At 38.8% G+C, this 15,415-nt stretch overlaps 1 protein-coding gene across 1 annotated transcript; it reads right to left on the bottom strand.

Moving 5' to 3' along the window:
* Nucleotides 1-17: 17 nt before the first annotated feature.
* On the bottom strand, nt 18-6,925 carry SAP18 (Sin3A associated protein 18). Its single transcript, XM_058186340.1, has 4 exons — nt 6,717-6,925; nt 3,619-3,728; nt 1,487-1,609; nt 18-457 (listed from the first exon to the last, which is right to left on the bottom strand). Exons 1-4 carry the CDS (start codon nt 6,786-6,788, stop codon nt 301-303), a joined length of 462 nt encoding a protein of 153 aa, XP_058042323.1. The 5' UTR covers nt 6,789-6,925; the 3' UTR covers nt 18-300.
* Nucleotides 6,926-15,415: the final 8,490 nt, after the last annotated feature.

Raw genomic sequence — 15,415 nt, 5'->3', positions numbered from 1 at the left:
CTTTAATGACAAACAAGTTAGACTTAGTGGCATATTTATTTCATAACAAGTTTTTTAAAAATACAGAGATAAACAGCTGTGTTGCTTGGGTCAACTTTATAAAAAAACCTAACACAGGAAACTAATAGCTTGAGGGCACACCTTGTACAATAACATAATTCAAACATCAATCCTTCTTAAGATCACTAAATGTTCTAGTATTCTCACTTTACATTTAATTACTTTACAAGTAATCAGTACAATAATGCAAAAACAAATTGGTGAAGGTCTACAGATGGCAGTCAGATGTAAGGCAAAATACTAGTAAGGCCTCATACGACCAGAAGGAGGTGGCGCTCGATTTGGTGGCGTTATTGCTATGTCAAGGTAATCCCCTATCTGGAACTTCTGAGACTGCAAAGTCATGGAATCATCTGTGCCCTTTCTTCCCGACATTGTACTACCAATTTCCTTCACTCTGTAGAAAGAAGCAAAGGGGACATTATTTTCCTCCAGGTTATTCAAAACCAAAATAGGAAAAACATGTTGAACATAATTATGTAGCTCAACCTGTGATGTTCTACCTCCTCTGCCCTAGTACTATTTACTCTACTGACATGAGATCTCCAAAGCTTTAAATCAAGACCCTGGGCATAAAGAAAATATGCCAGAAAACTGGAGTTAAGCATATATCCCGTTGTGTGTGTTCAGGTGATTTTTCTTTGTGTATTATATATAACATTGTTAACTGTTTCTCTCTATTTAGACGTGGGCTTTATTGATCTCAGCAGCTTTTCAACCATAATCTGGTCTTTGCTTCAAGTGTTAATTATCTTCAGATAAACCTTTTAGTATTAGTTAAGCCTATCTGTAATATTTCAGTACAGCCTTGAGTTTATGGCCCACTGAAAATACAAAGACTGGGAAGCATGCACATAAATGTATCTTTTAAAAGTTAATGCTTTAAATTTATAGAAAATGTCTACCATGCACTCAAAAAAAGACAGCTTGAATGTGGTCTTGAGAAAGCATAATATAAACAATTATTCAATTTCTGCTAAGCTTCCCTATAACTAAGCAATTGCATTAGAAGAACAGATGTTCTCTAAGTACAAAAATCCTACTCATAATTAGCCAACTGATAATTTGCAACTTAAAAAACTCATTTCTGGCTACCAAATTTAAGCTCTAATTTTCTTTAGAGAAGAATTATTATTTTTCCTAGCATCAAATAACTTTCTCCATCTGAAAGAAATCAGCTGCTTTCTCCTGAAATAATTGGCAGCTACAATTCAGAGATATATACTTATTTAGCACCTGCCTGACTTTACAAATATATTTTATAGGATAGGAAAAAGGATATAATTAAGAAGACTCTTTAATTTACAAACACTAAGTTCAGTTTACATCATTATATTATTTTTTTGTTCTCTATTGCATGCTACAATTTTCAAACCTTGCAAGTAACAACACTGTGTAGACTCTCTGTTACCATAAGTTGTATTACCTGTACCCAGGTCTTTTAAGATCTGTATAAACTATTGCAAAGTTGAAATGTGTCCCCTTCTTCCTTGCTTCTGGATAGACTTCTTTCACTAAACTGGTCAGCTCTTTTAAAGTTGCATCCATCCTGGAGGAAAACAAAATCAAGGTCAATTTAGTGTGTAGATTCTCACTTTAAGCTATTAATTCTAAGAAGGATCCACAGAACTGAAAAGTATTGCATCAAGAAATATATTTCCCACTAAATACTTCACAAATATTTCTTTTGGTGGTAAAGTGGTGGTTAGTTACCACCTTTAAAGTGCTCCATGGCATAGGACCGGGTTACTTACGGGACCGCCTGCTGCTACTGGCGAACTCCCATCGACCAGTGAGCTCCCATAGGGAGGGTCTCCTCAGGGTGCCGTCGGCCAGACAATGTCGGCTGGCGACACCCAGGGGGAGGGCCTTCTCTATGGGGGCACCAACCCTCTGGAACGAGTTACCACCAGGTATCCGCCAACTCCCTGATCTTTGGACCTTTCAACGCGAGCTGAAAACATTTCTGTTCCATCGCGCAGGACTGGCCTAATGGGGTTTTAATAATGGTTTTTTTTTTATTGGTTTTAAGTGTTCAGCCAACTTTAAATTTTCCTTTTTAAATTGGTTTTAATTTTTGTATTAATTGTTTTACTTTGGCTGTAAACCGCCCTGAGTCCTTTGGGAGAAGGGCGGTATAGAAATTTAATCAATCAATCAATCAATCAATCAATAAATAAATAAACTTTTTCTTCAAAATTGGCTTCCTCTGATTTCCCAAATTAGGTGCACATCAGAACACAGAAATATTTTGCATTTTTTCATGTCGCATGTCTTGATTCAAATTAGCACTTAGCTCTTTTTTTTAAAGCATTCATGTAGAAATCCATACATATATCGACCATATTATTGTCTTTCACAAACAGTAAGCAAAGGAAATTAAAGGAGGAATAACATAAATTTAGCTTACCTCAAAACCACAACCCTCCATATACTTTCCTTTGCCAATCATCCTTGCTTCCATTGTATCCATACACCATTACTTTAGATCAGGGCTGTCAAACTCCCAGCCTATGGGCCGGATGGGTCACGTGATGGCCGTGCCCACACCTGGTTTAGCAAAGTTGGGGGGGAGTCCCAATACGTCATGTGATGCCACTGTGACAACATGAGTTTAACACCCCTGCTTTAGATCCTTCAAACTTCTCACTTATTCTGAGAGTTTCAGCTCAAATAGTTTTCTTAATCTTCCCGATTTTAAGTTACTGATCTTTCATATAGTTGTTAGTTTCCTGAGGAAGAGGAAGCTTCTTCAAATTACCTTTTTGTATCAAACTCACTTTTTAATTTAATTCACATTTCTGACCTTATTTCATTACACACAATTCTTAAATACTCCATTCCCATTATATTCAATTTCTTATGTTTCTCCTATCCTAACTAGATCACTTCCAGTATCCAAGTGGTAAAGTAACTCATTTATTTTTGCTTCTTTTGTTAAATGTTCATTTTACCAAAAACACTGCCTTTCTATGAATATTTATAACTTAATTTTTCCATGCAAGTAACCATTCAAATACCGGTAGAATATACAAATAATTTACTTGCTCTAGTAGCCATGTATAATTTGCAATCATACAGTCTTTTTCTCCTCTCAGACATACCAACATCGATCTTTCACAGATTTCTGTCTTTTGAAGCCTAAGCAACATATCTATCCACAATTATATTTATAAAAAATATCAGCAAGAGACAATTCTACAAACAAATTAGGCAGTCTTCTTTCTTTAGTGAACATGGTAAAATTCACATTTTTTCAAATCTCCATTTTACTTGGTAGAGTGCAATTTCCACTGTTACAAACTATCTATTAATATGAAAGCTATAAAACAGACTTCCCAATTTTTCTGCCTTTCATCTATAAGAACTTCTGTATATTAGAAAAAGCAGCAACCATTTTCTGCTCTCACACTGTTGTGACTCCAGCCCCCGAACCTGGCCCCAAGAATCCGAAGTGGGAAAGGAGACAGAACACACACCATAAAAGATACTTTTCATGTGTTTTTAATGCAATATTGAGATATAGGCAAATGGTTACTTATATAGGCAAGAACTTACCATGTGTAGATCTGAAGTTCACTGGAAGGTACATTTCCACGCGCAAACTCATCCATTCGGTGATGACGCCCATTGTTTGTGGTGAAGACCCTCAACAACAGGGGACAGGTCTGCAAAGAAAACAGTCAGTCTTAAATGTATTTATACCATGTATCATTGATTTTGTTTTGTGTGAACTGGTACTTGAATTTCTCTTAAGGTTGGTTTACAAAAATACAAAAAAGTACCTAAGCTAAATAAATCTTTAGCTTAAGAGCACCAGCTCTGTCCTAATATTCCCTTTGATTGTATCCAATTCGTATGGTTATTTCATGCTTATACTTATATATACTGTTGTGTTTGACAAATAAATAAATAAAAATTAAAAATAAATTTAATGAATTTTAAAATTCTAGTTATGAATTTTCTATGAAGAAGCAGAAAACGAATATGCTGCATGTAACAGAAATCCTATTCTGAAGAATTTTCAAAGCTTGTTAGCAACCAGTGAAGAAAGAGGTGGCAATTTATTTGTGATATTGTTTCCCTTCTTTACCACATCAAGTTTTCTCTCCAACCAACCAATTTCACAACCAGCATACTTCTCCAGCCTATACAATAGCTTAGAAGACTTTAATTTAAAATATACTTTTTTTCTTAAACACTTCTAATATCTCCAAAACCTCACAATTGGCTCAAAACAATCACAGAACTTTATACCTTTCTATGAAGATTATCTCCAACCACAAGATCTCAGGGGAATTTATGATTCTTCAACTATAGTGCTGTGCCCATTTTGACAGAAGTGTTTACTGATTAATAGAACACAGTATCCAAGCCTAGCAATCCAAATCAGCTTAACAAGATGTCCAATTTGCATATAAAGATGACTTATATCAATTATAGCTATAGAAATGATACCGGTACTTCTAAGTTTAAATAGCCTATCATACCTTTCATATTCTTATTTGCCCTCCACCCAAAAAAGAGACACTACAAACTCTTCTAAATTTACCAGGCCTAACGATACTTATGCATTAGAATTTATTGGCCAAGTGTGATTGGACACACAAGGAATTTGTCTTGGTGCATATGCTCTCAGTGTACATAAAAGAAAAGATACGTTCATCAAGGTACAACATTTACAACATAATTGATGGTCAATATATCAATATAAATCATAAGGATTGCCAGCAACAAGTTATAGTCATACAGTCATAAGTGGAAAGAGATTGGTGATGGGAACTATGAAATGATTAATAGTAGTGCAGATTCAGTAAATAGTCTGACAGTGTTGAGGGAATTATTTGTTTAGCAGAGTGATGGCCTTCGGGAAAAAACTGTTCTTGTGTCTAGTTGTTCTGGTGTGCAGTGCTCTATAGCGTCGTTTTGAGGGTAGGAGTTGAAACAGTTTATGTCCAGGATGCGAGGGATCTGCAAATATTTTCACGGCCCTCTTCTTGATTCGTGCAGTATACAGGTCCTCAATGGAAGGCAGGTTGGTAGCAATTATTTTTTCTGCAGTTCTAATTATCCTCTGAAGTCTGTGTTTTTCTTGTTGGGTTGCAGAACCGAACCAGACAGTTATAGAGGTGCAAATGACAGACTCAATAATTCCTCTGTAGAATTGGATCAGCAGCTCCTTGGGCAGTTTGAGCTTACTGAGTTGGCGCAGAAAGAACATTCTTTGTTGTCCTTTTTTAATGATGTTTTTGATGTTAGCTGTCCATTTGAGATCTTGCGATATGATAGAACCCAGAAATTTGAAGGTTTCTACTGTTGATACTGTGTTGTCAAGTATTGTGAGAGGTGGAAATATGGAAGGGTTTAGCAAGATCATATATGATTAATGTTTAAATGGGAAACCAATAGGATAGCTCAAGTATGTAGGTTACATTGAGAAATCAAAGAATGGATTTGCAAAACCATTTTTATGTTTTTGCCAAGAAAATTTCTTGGCCATTCCCAAAAACTCATTAGAAGTAAAGCTTGTCTTGAATGAGACTTTTAAGGCAGAATATGACAAACACATACAGGTCATCCTCGACTTATGACTTATGAACTGAGCCCAGAATTTATGTTGCTAAGTGAGAAATTTTTTAAGTGAGTTTTGTCCCATTTTACGACCTTTCTTGCCACATTTGTTAAACAAATCACAGCAGTTGTTAAAATTAGTGACAGGGTTAAGTGAATCTGGCTTTCCCACCAACTCTGCTTGTCAGAAGGTCGCAAAAGATGGTCACACGACCCCAGGATATTGCGACTCATAAATATGAACCGGTTGCCCAGCATCCGAAGGTAAATCCTGTAACAATGGGGATGCTGCGATGGTCATTTAAGCATGAAAAAAGGCCATTAAGTCACTTTTTTTCAGTGTTGTTATAACTTTGGTCACTCAACGAACTGCTGTAAGTCGGGGACTGCCTGTATTTAGAAACCACAGGCAGCAGAGTGAAACTACCTAGGTCAGGGGTCTGCAAACTTGGGTCTTTTAAGACTTGTGGACTTCAATTCCCAGAGTTCCGCAGCCAGCAAAGCAAAGTTTGCAGACCCCTGACCTAGGTTGATAAGTAAGCAAGCATCCTTTAGGACCCAGAGAACCCAGATGGTTGGGGGCAATATTCTGACTCTGTAAACCGCTTAGAAAAGGCTGTAAAGCACTGTGAAGCGGTATATAAGTCTAAGCGCTATTGCTATTTCATTGCCATGTTCCCACAACCCAAAGAGCCAAAAATGCGGCCCACCACATTTCAAACCTGCTACAAGATGCAAAACCCAGAGACCGTGTAAGCTCATTTATGCTTTGTGGCACAAATGTTCTCAGCAAGACCCACAACGGACCCGCAACGGCAGGGCAGCACCTGGGAGAAAACGCCCCGACGGCTTTCACGTGCAAAGGGGAGCGAGAGACGAAATTGCACGAAGCGCCCCTTTGCACTTTGCAGAGTTGCTTTCCAAGCAACGGCTGTTTAAAGTTGTGGGTGAACGGGAGGTTTGCTTATCGTGCCCACGGCATCGCAACACGCATACACAGCACGATCGAGGCGAGGCGAGGCGAGGCGAGCGACCCGCCAGCCGTCCCCCGCTTCTCCCCGCCACCTTCCACTCCTCCTTCTTACCTTCTCGCGATCGATGGGCTTTTCGGGCTCTTTCTTAATCTCCTCCTGAGTAACGCGAGACTCCACCGCCATCGGGACGGCTCTTCGTGCGAACTCCGCCTCGACGAAACTAAGGCGCGAAGGGTCCTTAAAGCACCAAACGCCGCTTTCCAACCGACGACCGACAAGCTCACCCGGAAGCACTTCCTCAAGCGCTCCGCCGAAGCAAGATGGCGGCGCCCACCAAAGTAGGGAGGCTTGACTGGGCTTCCCCACGGGGGGGGGGGGAATAACCTCTCGCGATGCTTAAGTGTGCCCGAGAGGTAAAAGAAGTTCTGGAAAGACGGTTCCTTCTAAATGGCCAATAGGGATGGGCTACTAGAGAAAAATGTTAAGGCGAGGAGCGAAGGAGGGGATGCAACACTGTATGTCTGTACCAGTGGTGAAATCCAAATTTTTTTACTACCAGTTCTGTGGGCGTGGCTTGGTGGGCGTGGCAGGGGAAGGATACTGCAAAATCTCCATTCCCACCCAACTCCAGGAGGAGGATACTGCAAAATGCCCATTCCCTCCCACTCCAGGAGAAGGATACTGCAAAATGCCCATTCCCTCCCCACTCCTAGGGGAAGGATACTGCAAAATCTCCATTCCCACCCAACTCCAGGAGGAGGATACTGCAAAATGCCCATTCCCTCCCACTCCAGGAGAAGGATACTGCAAAATGCCCATTCCCTCCCCACTCCTAGGGGAAGGATATTGCAAAATCTCCATTCCCACTCCACTCTGGGACCAGCCAGAGGTGGTATTTGTGGGTTCTCCAAATTACTCAAAATTTCTGCTACTGGTTCTCAAGAACCTGCTGGATTTCACCCCGGTCTGTACACGCTTGACGATGTGTGCGTTATAACTCCCAGCATGCTGGCTAGGGAATTCTGGGAGTTGAAGTACAGACATCTTTCAGTGGCCCAGGTTAAGAAACATTGCAATGGGAGATGATTTGCATTGAGATTGTTTAATGAGTTCTCCCACACACTAAAAAAAAGATATTAGAGTTGAGAATACTGTAGGTAGCTGTGCAGTTTTCTTGGCAATATACAGAAGTGCCATTGCATTCATTCTTTGGATTTTTTTGCTTCACTTGGCAATCTTGCCTACAGGTGTGGGAATTCCAGATGGTCTAACCTGGTCTTACCTCGTCTATCGGGGCCTTCTTCTCACACAAAGAGGTTTAATATCCATCTATGTTTGCAGGTTCCTGGGTCATGCCTTAAACTCTGGCCAGGTTTATACAGTATTCTGCATGAAAAAGTGGTAGCTAGGTTGCGGCTCTGTGTGTTGTGTGAATTTAAGATTAATTTAGTACATGATAGTTAAATATGCTAGCTAAATTTGTGCTACCGCATTAACATGAGGTGTTTGAAAGCCTGAATAATTGTCATTTAGGGGATGCTGCTTGGAATTTCTTAACTTGATTTTTTTCTATAAATGTAAGCTATGTGCATATGTCATTGCCAAGTCCAAACAATATTGTATGAATGTATTGTATGATTAAGAAATATTGTATGATTAAGCAGAAATCAAGGGTAAAGTTTATTAAATGGATTCATGTAGTTATAGTAGTTATTTCTCCCAGCAAATTCTTGATGTAATTTATCTGCACATATATTTGTTGTTATAATCAGTTTTATACGTGTGATGCTTAGCGTTAGTCATTACTCACTAATCAACAGTCACCTTTGAATTTGGTGGTTCAGTGATAACAGATCTGTGTACTGCAGTGACAATCCCATAACCCTAACCTGTTCCGTTACTCATGCCTTAGTCATCTCTGTCTGGACTATTACAATGCACTCTACATGGGGTTACAGAAGGCAGCTGTGCAAAGCAATTCTGGGTACCCCAAAAAAAGGGCATATGTAACACCTTTGCTCCACAAACTGCATTGGGTGCCTGTTTGCTTCCAGGTCAAACTCAAGGTGTTGGTTGTGATGTATAAAGCACTATATGGCATGGAGCCAGGGTACCTATGGAACTGTACTCATCCCATTACATTGGCCCAACCCCACTTGGTCAGGAAGGAATGTTGCAGACTCCATCAGATCAAGTCCGATTGGCAGGGATCTAACAAAGATAATCTTGTCTGCCATTGCCACCACCCTTTGGAAAATTCTCCCCCCAGAGGTGTAGGGTCCTACACTTTTGGCCTTCTGAAAAGGGGTTAAAACCTGACTCTCCAGCAGGGGTCTCCAACCTTGGTAACTTTAAGCCTGGAGGACTTCAACTCCCAGAATGCCCCAGCCAGCTTTGCTGGCTGGGGCTCTGGGAGTTGAAGTCCGCCAGGCTTAAAGTTGACAAGGTTGGAGACCCCTGCTCTACAGGCTCAGGTGGGGAGACCAGAACAGCATGCAGGTTTGTGAAGGTTAGCACCCTGAGAACCTGTGCCTTTTCAACTAATTTTTAACAAGGTTCAATTATCCTTTTCTTCCTTTTAACTTTTTTAAAATTAATTTTTATATGCTGTTTTTATTTTTTAACATTTTATTGTAATACCAATCAGTCTCTCTGAGGGAGCCGGTGGATTCAGAAATGTGATAGACAGACAGACAGACAGACAGATCTGGAGAGTTGTAGTTTCTTTTACAACTGCATTGGTTTTTCAAGGACTATTGTAAATTTCACACAACAACTTGTGGATGCAGGATAATCCTAATGAACTCTCCACATAGATCATTTTGATAAAATACAATTAGTGATCTTTTGAAATTTTGTGAAGATTAGCTAGATGGCACTCAAGTATGTTTTCATGCTTAGAATCTGGGGAATTGAAAACTGAATCAAATCAGAAAAGCTTTTATTGTACTATTTTAACCATTTATTTAAAAAAACCCATTCTAAATCTTAGAAAGCAATACAGCACTTCACACCAAATTGGCAAAAGTAGTGAATATGCTGTGGCATTTTGTAGATAGGCAGCCACCGATTCAGCTACTGTAATCTTTCTAAGCTCATTGTATCCCAAGAGCCAGGCAAGATCAAGTTCAATTGAATGGTCAATTGAGGCAATCAACTATTTTGTCTAGAGCAGTGCTTTTCAAATCTGGCAACATTAAGATGTTTGGGCTTCAACTTTCAGATTCCCCCAGCCAGCATGCTAGAAGTTGATCTGCACATCTTCAATTTGCCAAGTTTGAAAAACACTGACTTGCAGGGCTGGCATAATTGAGAACTCATTTTGTGCACCAAACAGAATATACAGAGATGGGACATTTATTCAAATGAAGCTTTGTATGATGCAAATATAGGGCTGCTGGATTTTAGCAGATTTTGAATTGAATGCCTAGCAGATCATATAAATTAATTCTTTTCTGTCTCTTTTTTTAGCAGACAGTCCTTACCCCCAACATACTTGAACTGAGAAACTCTGAATTTGTTCTGTCATATTGCTATCATATAAATGTATCATTAATACTGACGCTCTGGGTTATTATTTTCTTCCAGTTAATCGAAGAGTAAATTGTCAGAACTATTTGGAGAATTTTATTTATCATACAGTTAAGAATGCACTATGCTCAGAGTAAAGAAACAGAGTGGTCACTTGTTTTGAATAGTAAATGTATGTTTAAAGGGGGTGGAGTAGCGTGGACAGGAAATTAATTCCTCATAGGGAATGAATCATTTGCATTCTTGGCAGTCAAGTTCAGATTTACAAGAATGTTCAGCTTGATAAACTTCCTTCCAACTGTTTTAACTCAAGAGTGCAAAGATGGCAGGAAAGATACACAAAAAGGACACATAGATAGACCTTTTTTAACAGGACATAATTAACAAGAAGGAAATTCATATAATATATAAATTTACCAAAATAGCTCATAACCTTCCTTTGTAATTCAGATATGAACTTGTGTCTGGCTAATTTTGCACAGCAGAAATTATGTAAAGTAACAATTAAGTGATATTTTGCTTCTGTCTGCATTGACCACCAAGCAAGGTTTCTAATATGGCAACAACAGCTAAACTTCCAGTGAGCAATCAATACAACATATATTTGTAAAAATGTGTTTCTTGCATTTGTACTACAGGGAATCCTTGACTTATGACCACAATTGGGACCAGAAATGCCATGACTAAGCAAGGTGGTTGTTAAATGAATCTCATCTGATTTTACAAGCTTTTCTTTGCCATAGTTGAGTGTATAACTGCAGTTGTTAAGTGAATCATGTAGTCATTAAGCAAATCTGGCTTTCCCCATTGACTTTGCTTGTCAGAAGCCGGCTGGGAAAGTTGCAAATGGTGTTCACATGACCCTGAGAATCCTGCAACTGTTGTAAATATACGCTGGCTGCCAAGTGTCCAAATTTTGATCATATGACTGCGGGGAATTTTGCAATAGTCATAAGTGTGAGGACTGGTTGTAAGTCATTATTTCAGTGTAATTGTAACTTTGAATGGTTGCAAGTTGAGGACTGCCTGAACAAATTTAATATAGTCAGCCCAAACAGTAATCACGGAGATTTTTCCTTTCAAGTTCTCACCCAGCTACCTGGTTAGTATTTACATGGAAGTAAGTCTTTTTGATTGCTGCCACATTCTCTGGAACTGCTTAGTGGACGGGTCTGCACACTTGGCTCTTTTAAGACTTGTGGACTTCAACTCCCAGAGTTCCTCAGCCAGCAAAGCAGAGTTGAAGTCCACAAGTCTTAAAAGAGCCAAGTTTGGAGACCCCTGGCTTAGTGTATGATGCTAATCCAATACTTTTTTTAGGTAAACAGTATGGTGAAGCTTTGACTTTTCTCTGGTTTTGGTTGGCTTTATTCATTTCCTCGACTAACTGGTTCTCATCCTTCTGACTGATTCACAAACACAACTGAGACCAGAACTGCTGTCCTTAAATGAGGTGGTCATTAAGCAAGCAGTGCCTTATTTTACTACCTTTTTTTTTGGTCACAGTAGTTATGTGAATTATTGCGGTTCCTTAAGTCAATCATGTGGTCATTAAGCAAATCCATTAAGCAATTACATTTCCTTGTTAGAAGCTGGCTAGGAGGATTGCCATGCTTCTGCATTTTTATCATGTGACCGCAGGGACATTGCAATAGTTTTAACTATGAAGGCTAGTCCTAAGTCTTTTTTTTCCAGCACTGTCGTAACTCTGAATGTTTGCTAAACAAATGGTCGTAAGTTAATGACTGCCTATCCAGGATATTTGGAGAGCATTAGATTGGGGAAATATACTAAATCATATGGACCTCTGCAAATGAATGTACTGTTGGCTTTTCAATCATTAATTGAAAATAGGGGTAGAGATTTGAAATATTAAAAGTTAGATATGCCTTATCCTAGAACAGGGATAAGGAATTTATTCCCCAAGCTTTTGGTACGAATGAATGGGCTTTTTTTTTTACTTTGACATAATTGCTGAAAACTGATAGCATGGTTGCCTACCATTATAAGGGGTAACAACATTACAAAATGCTGTAGCATATGCTTTAAAATAGGCTTAACATAGTCTTAAAATGGAAGATGAACCCCAATTTCCATCAAAAATTGTCCAGCCTTCAAAACATGATAAACATGCTTCCAGCCAGCAAATGTTGGTCTGTTCCTGGCTTCAAATTCCTTTAAATTCTGAAGTTTTAACTTGTTTCCTATTTTTATAGTAGCCATGTAATTTATTCAACTCAGTTTTCTGAAACTGCATAATACACTGAACACGGGTTGGGTTTACATAATAAAATAGGCTAAATAAGCCGATGTGTCAGATACTGTACATCATCTGCATCCGTCAAATTGATTCATGAACAAAACCTGGTATTCTAATTCCGTCTCTGTTCTGCCTCTGAGTAAATTTTTTACTCTTGGCAAGCTTCTGGACAGGTCCCTGCAGTTTTTTGGCAAGGTTTTCAGAAGTTATTTTTATTAATTCTTCCTGGGACTAAGACTGACAAAGCCTAGATGGTTTGCGCCTAAGGCAGGACTAAAAAAACCAGTCTCCTGGTTTCTAGCTGGATGCCTTAACCACTGCACCAAACTGATTCCATAAAAGAATTAAGGCTGAAATAACCAAAGGCCACTGCCTTTGATATTGTCCATTCTAACTATTGTACCTACAGTAGTGTTTGGAAGTGGATGGATGGACAGACAGACAGACAATTTAATAGTTTAATAAATAAACATCAAGCTATATTTTTGCTAGCCGAACTGAATGATGCCTGCTTGCTCAGATCTGAATATAAGGATTAATTGAGAAGGTGCTGAGTGCAGCCCAAAATGGAAATTATCTGCCCTAATTTTCCAACACAATATTCACATTCTAGTTTGCTCAAACAACTATGAAATGATTCCATAGTTCAGACAGTAGTTAAGAAATCCAGCTTTGCATAGTGCAGATGGGCAGGGTCCATGCTTCTATCAATTTCACATTTCAGGCTTTTTTTAAAGATCTGATACTCTAATCAATGCAGTATATTAAAAGAAAAACAAGGTTATTAAACAAGAACTATGTAAGTGCATAAAATCATCATGGCTAAGATGAGAACTGCCTTGTAGTGGAAAGGCAACAACCCAAATGATGAACAATTTAGCAGAAACCACACTACGGAAGAGAAGTCAAATAGCATTTCTTGACATTTGTCATACCCACTGATGATAAATGATTTAGCGGCTTTTGGTGAGAGCAATGTCTAAGTAAGAAGGAATTGGTAATGTTCTATACCTAGAATTATTCGTAGTATGGAAAACATACAGGGAAAACTTTTCACTGCTAAGAATCAGCTAATTGAGATGTTGAAGCAGACACAAGGCCATGGCTCATCTCTAGCTCACTGTAGAGAATTCTGTACCCCTAATAATAGTTGACAGGACATCCGTGAGATGAGAGATTTGATGGTGTGCTTGCAATTTCCATTTTGATTTTTTTTTTAATACACACACACTTCAGCAGATGCCCTGGTACTTTGAATAGTTTTATTAGAAAATTAATAAATAATTTAAGGGAATAGAAGGCAATGAAGAGCAATTAGCCATGGTACTTAGATGTTACATGCATGTACAGAGGTAGCATTTCTGTCAATAGCTGTCACTGGGAATTGCAGATTGTTGCATTTATATCCTGGTTGTGAAGTTTCCATAAACTTCTCATTGACCGTGAGGATAAAATGCTGGATCATAGATGCAGTACAATGGTTTTTCCTGCAACACAGCTGAACTAAGAGATCACTTTTAAGTCTTTGTGAATGGTGCTTAGCGCTGATAGCATGGTTCTGGCAATAGCTGACCACATTGGCTAGTAACAATGAGCTGCTGCAACCAGCAAATGAAAGAAATGCAGGGATATATTGTATTGTGAATGACCCAGAATGATTTGCTGAAATAAAATAAATGAGTCTGAGCACACAACACTTGTCTACAAAATATTCAGTCAAAGAGAGATCTTGCTATTCAGATGTCAATAATAAGCAAGGTAATTTAAGTAAATGTTCCTGTTCCATGAGTGAAGGGCTAACGCTTAAGATCTGAAGTTGCGAAAGCAGAGACAACATCTTTGTCAGGCACAGCCTGACAACCCTTCAGGATGAAGCTGTTCAGGAACGGAGGTCATACATCCAGCATCCTGTCTCATCAGGCATGCAGACACACACCATGTTCAGAAGTTGCTCTCCAGCTCTTGCTATATTTGCTTGTTTTTTGATCAGGAAATGCAAACAACTACATCAAATCCTCCAGGGTTGTCCACGGAAAAGGGGTAAAGTCAAAATAAAGGCCACAGACATGTGATTGAAGCCCCATCCATCTTTAAAATGCATTCCCTCCCTTCCTTGCAACCCCAATAATCTCTTTTTCAAAGAAGACAGTACCAAAACCAGATTAAACCATGCTGCCTTTTTTGTGTGTGTCTATTAGCATTTTGCTGTCTTCACTGAGGAGCTCTTAACGCTTTTATTTGAAATAGATTCCAAAAAGTTTTTTATTCCTCTTAGCAGCCTTTGCCTAATCCTGCGTCTTGTGATTTTTAGCTTTCCTGACACTGCCTTGACCTACTCTGGAGTCTGGACTATCTATTTGTTCTCATTCTTGGCCACTTTCACCTCCAGGTTCCTTCTTTGTTTTGCAGTCTTTTGTTGTATCCTTCAATAGCTCTTTTGTTATAATGAGAATCATCCCACTATGTCTTAGTTATAACTATTCAGTCATATTAACTTTCCTGTTCTAAGAGTTCAAGCTCATCTTATTTTCTTTACTCTGAGCAATACTATATGGACACTGAAGGCAATGGACTTGAGGATTCGTCCTGGTTTTTTCACAGTGGCTTAGGAGTTCTTAGTAACCATATCTCTCCCTAACTCCTGCAATGTATGAGCTTTTGTCTGAAGTTCTCACACTGGAGTTTCCTTCTCCAGTCACTGTAGACTTCAATTAAAGTGTCCCTGATCAAGTTTGATTCCTTTGTCCAAACACATTTTCCCTCATCTTTGGAAGAACAACCTATCTCATTGTTAATCATTTAGATACTGTATGGTCTCAGATATCATCTTCTGTAGACATTATTTCCATAACAGTATATTTTTCCTGTTTCCAATGCTCTTCCATGGACAAGAAGGATGATGGAAAATTTCATCTAAGTCCTCAGGTTCTTCATTCCTTGAGTTTCAGAACTTCAATATGTGCATAGATTTAGGAACCTATTAACTCATAACGCTTTCAGTCTACACATGAATGAGCTG

The sequence above is a fragment of the Ahaetulla prasina genome, chromosome 5, assembly GCF_028640845.1.
Source record: "Ahaetulla prasina isolate Xishuangbanna chromosome 5, ASM2864084v1, whole genome shotgun sequence".
Classification (NCBI taxonomy): Eukaryota; Metazoa; Chordata; class Lepidosauria; order Squamata; family Colubridae; genus Ahaetulla; species Ahaetulla prasina.
The sequence above is the reverse complement of the archived record's forward strand: the minus strand, read 5'-3'. Positions and strand labels throughout refer to the sequence as shown.

Bases quoted from the DNA above. Each gene is read 5' to 3' on its own strand.
- SAP18 (XM_058186340.1), bottom strand. From the start codon at position 6,788: ATGGCGGTGGAGTCTCGCGTTACTCAGGAGGAGATTAAGAAAGAGCCC. The intron at 3,729-6,716 runs GTAAGAAGGAGG...TTTTCTTTGCAG, and splicing joins AGCCCATCGATCGCGAGAAG to ACCTGTCCCCTGTTGTTGAG. The intron at 1,610-3,618 runs GTAAGTTCTTGC...GTTTTCCTCCAG, and splicing joins GAACTTCAGATCTACACATG to GATGGATGCAACTTTAAAAG.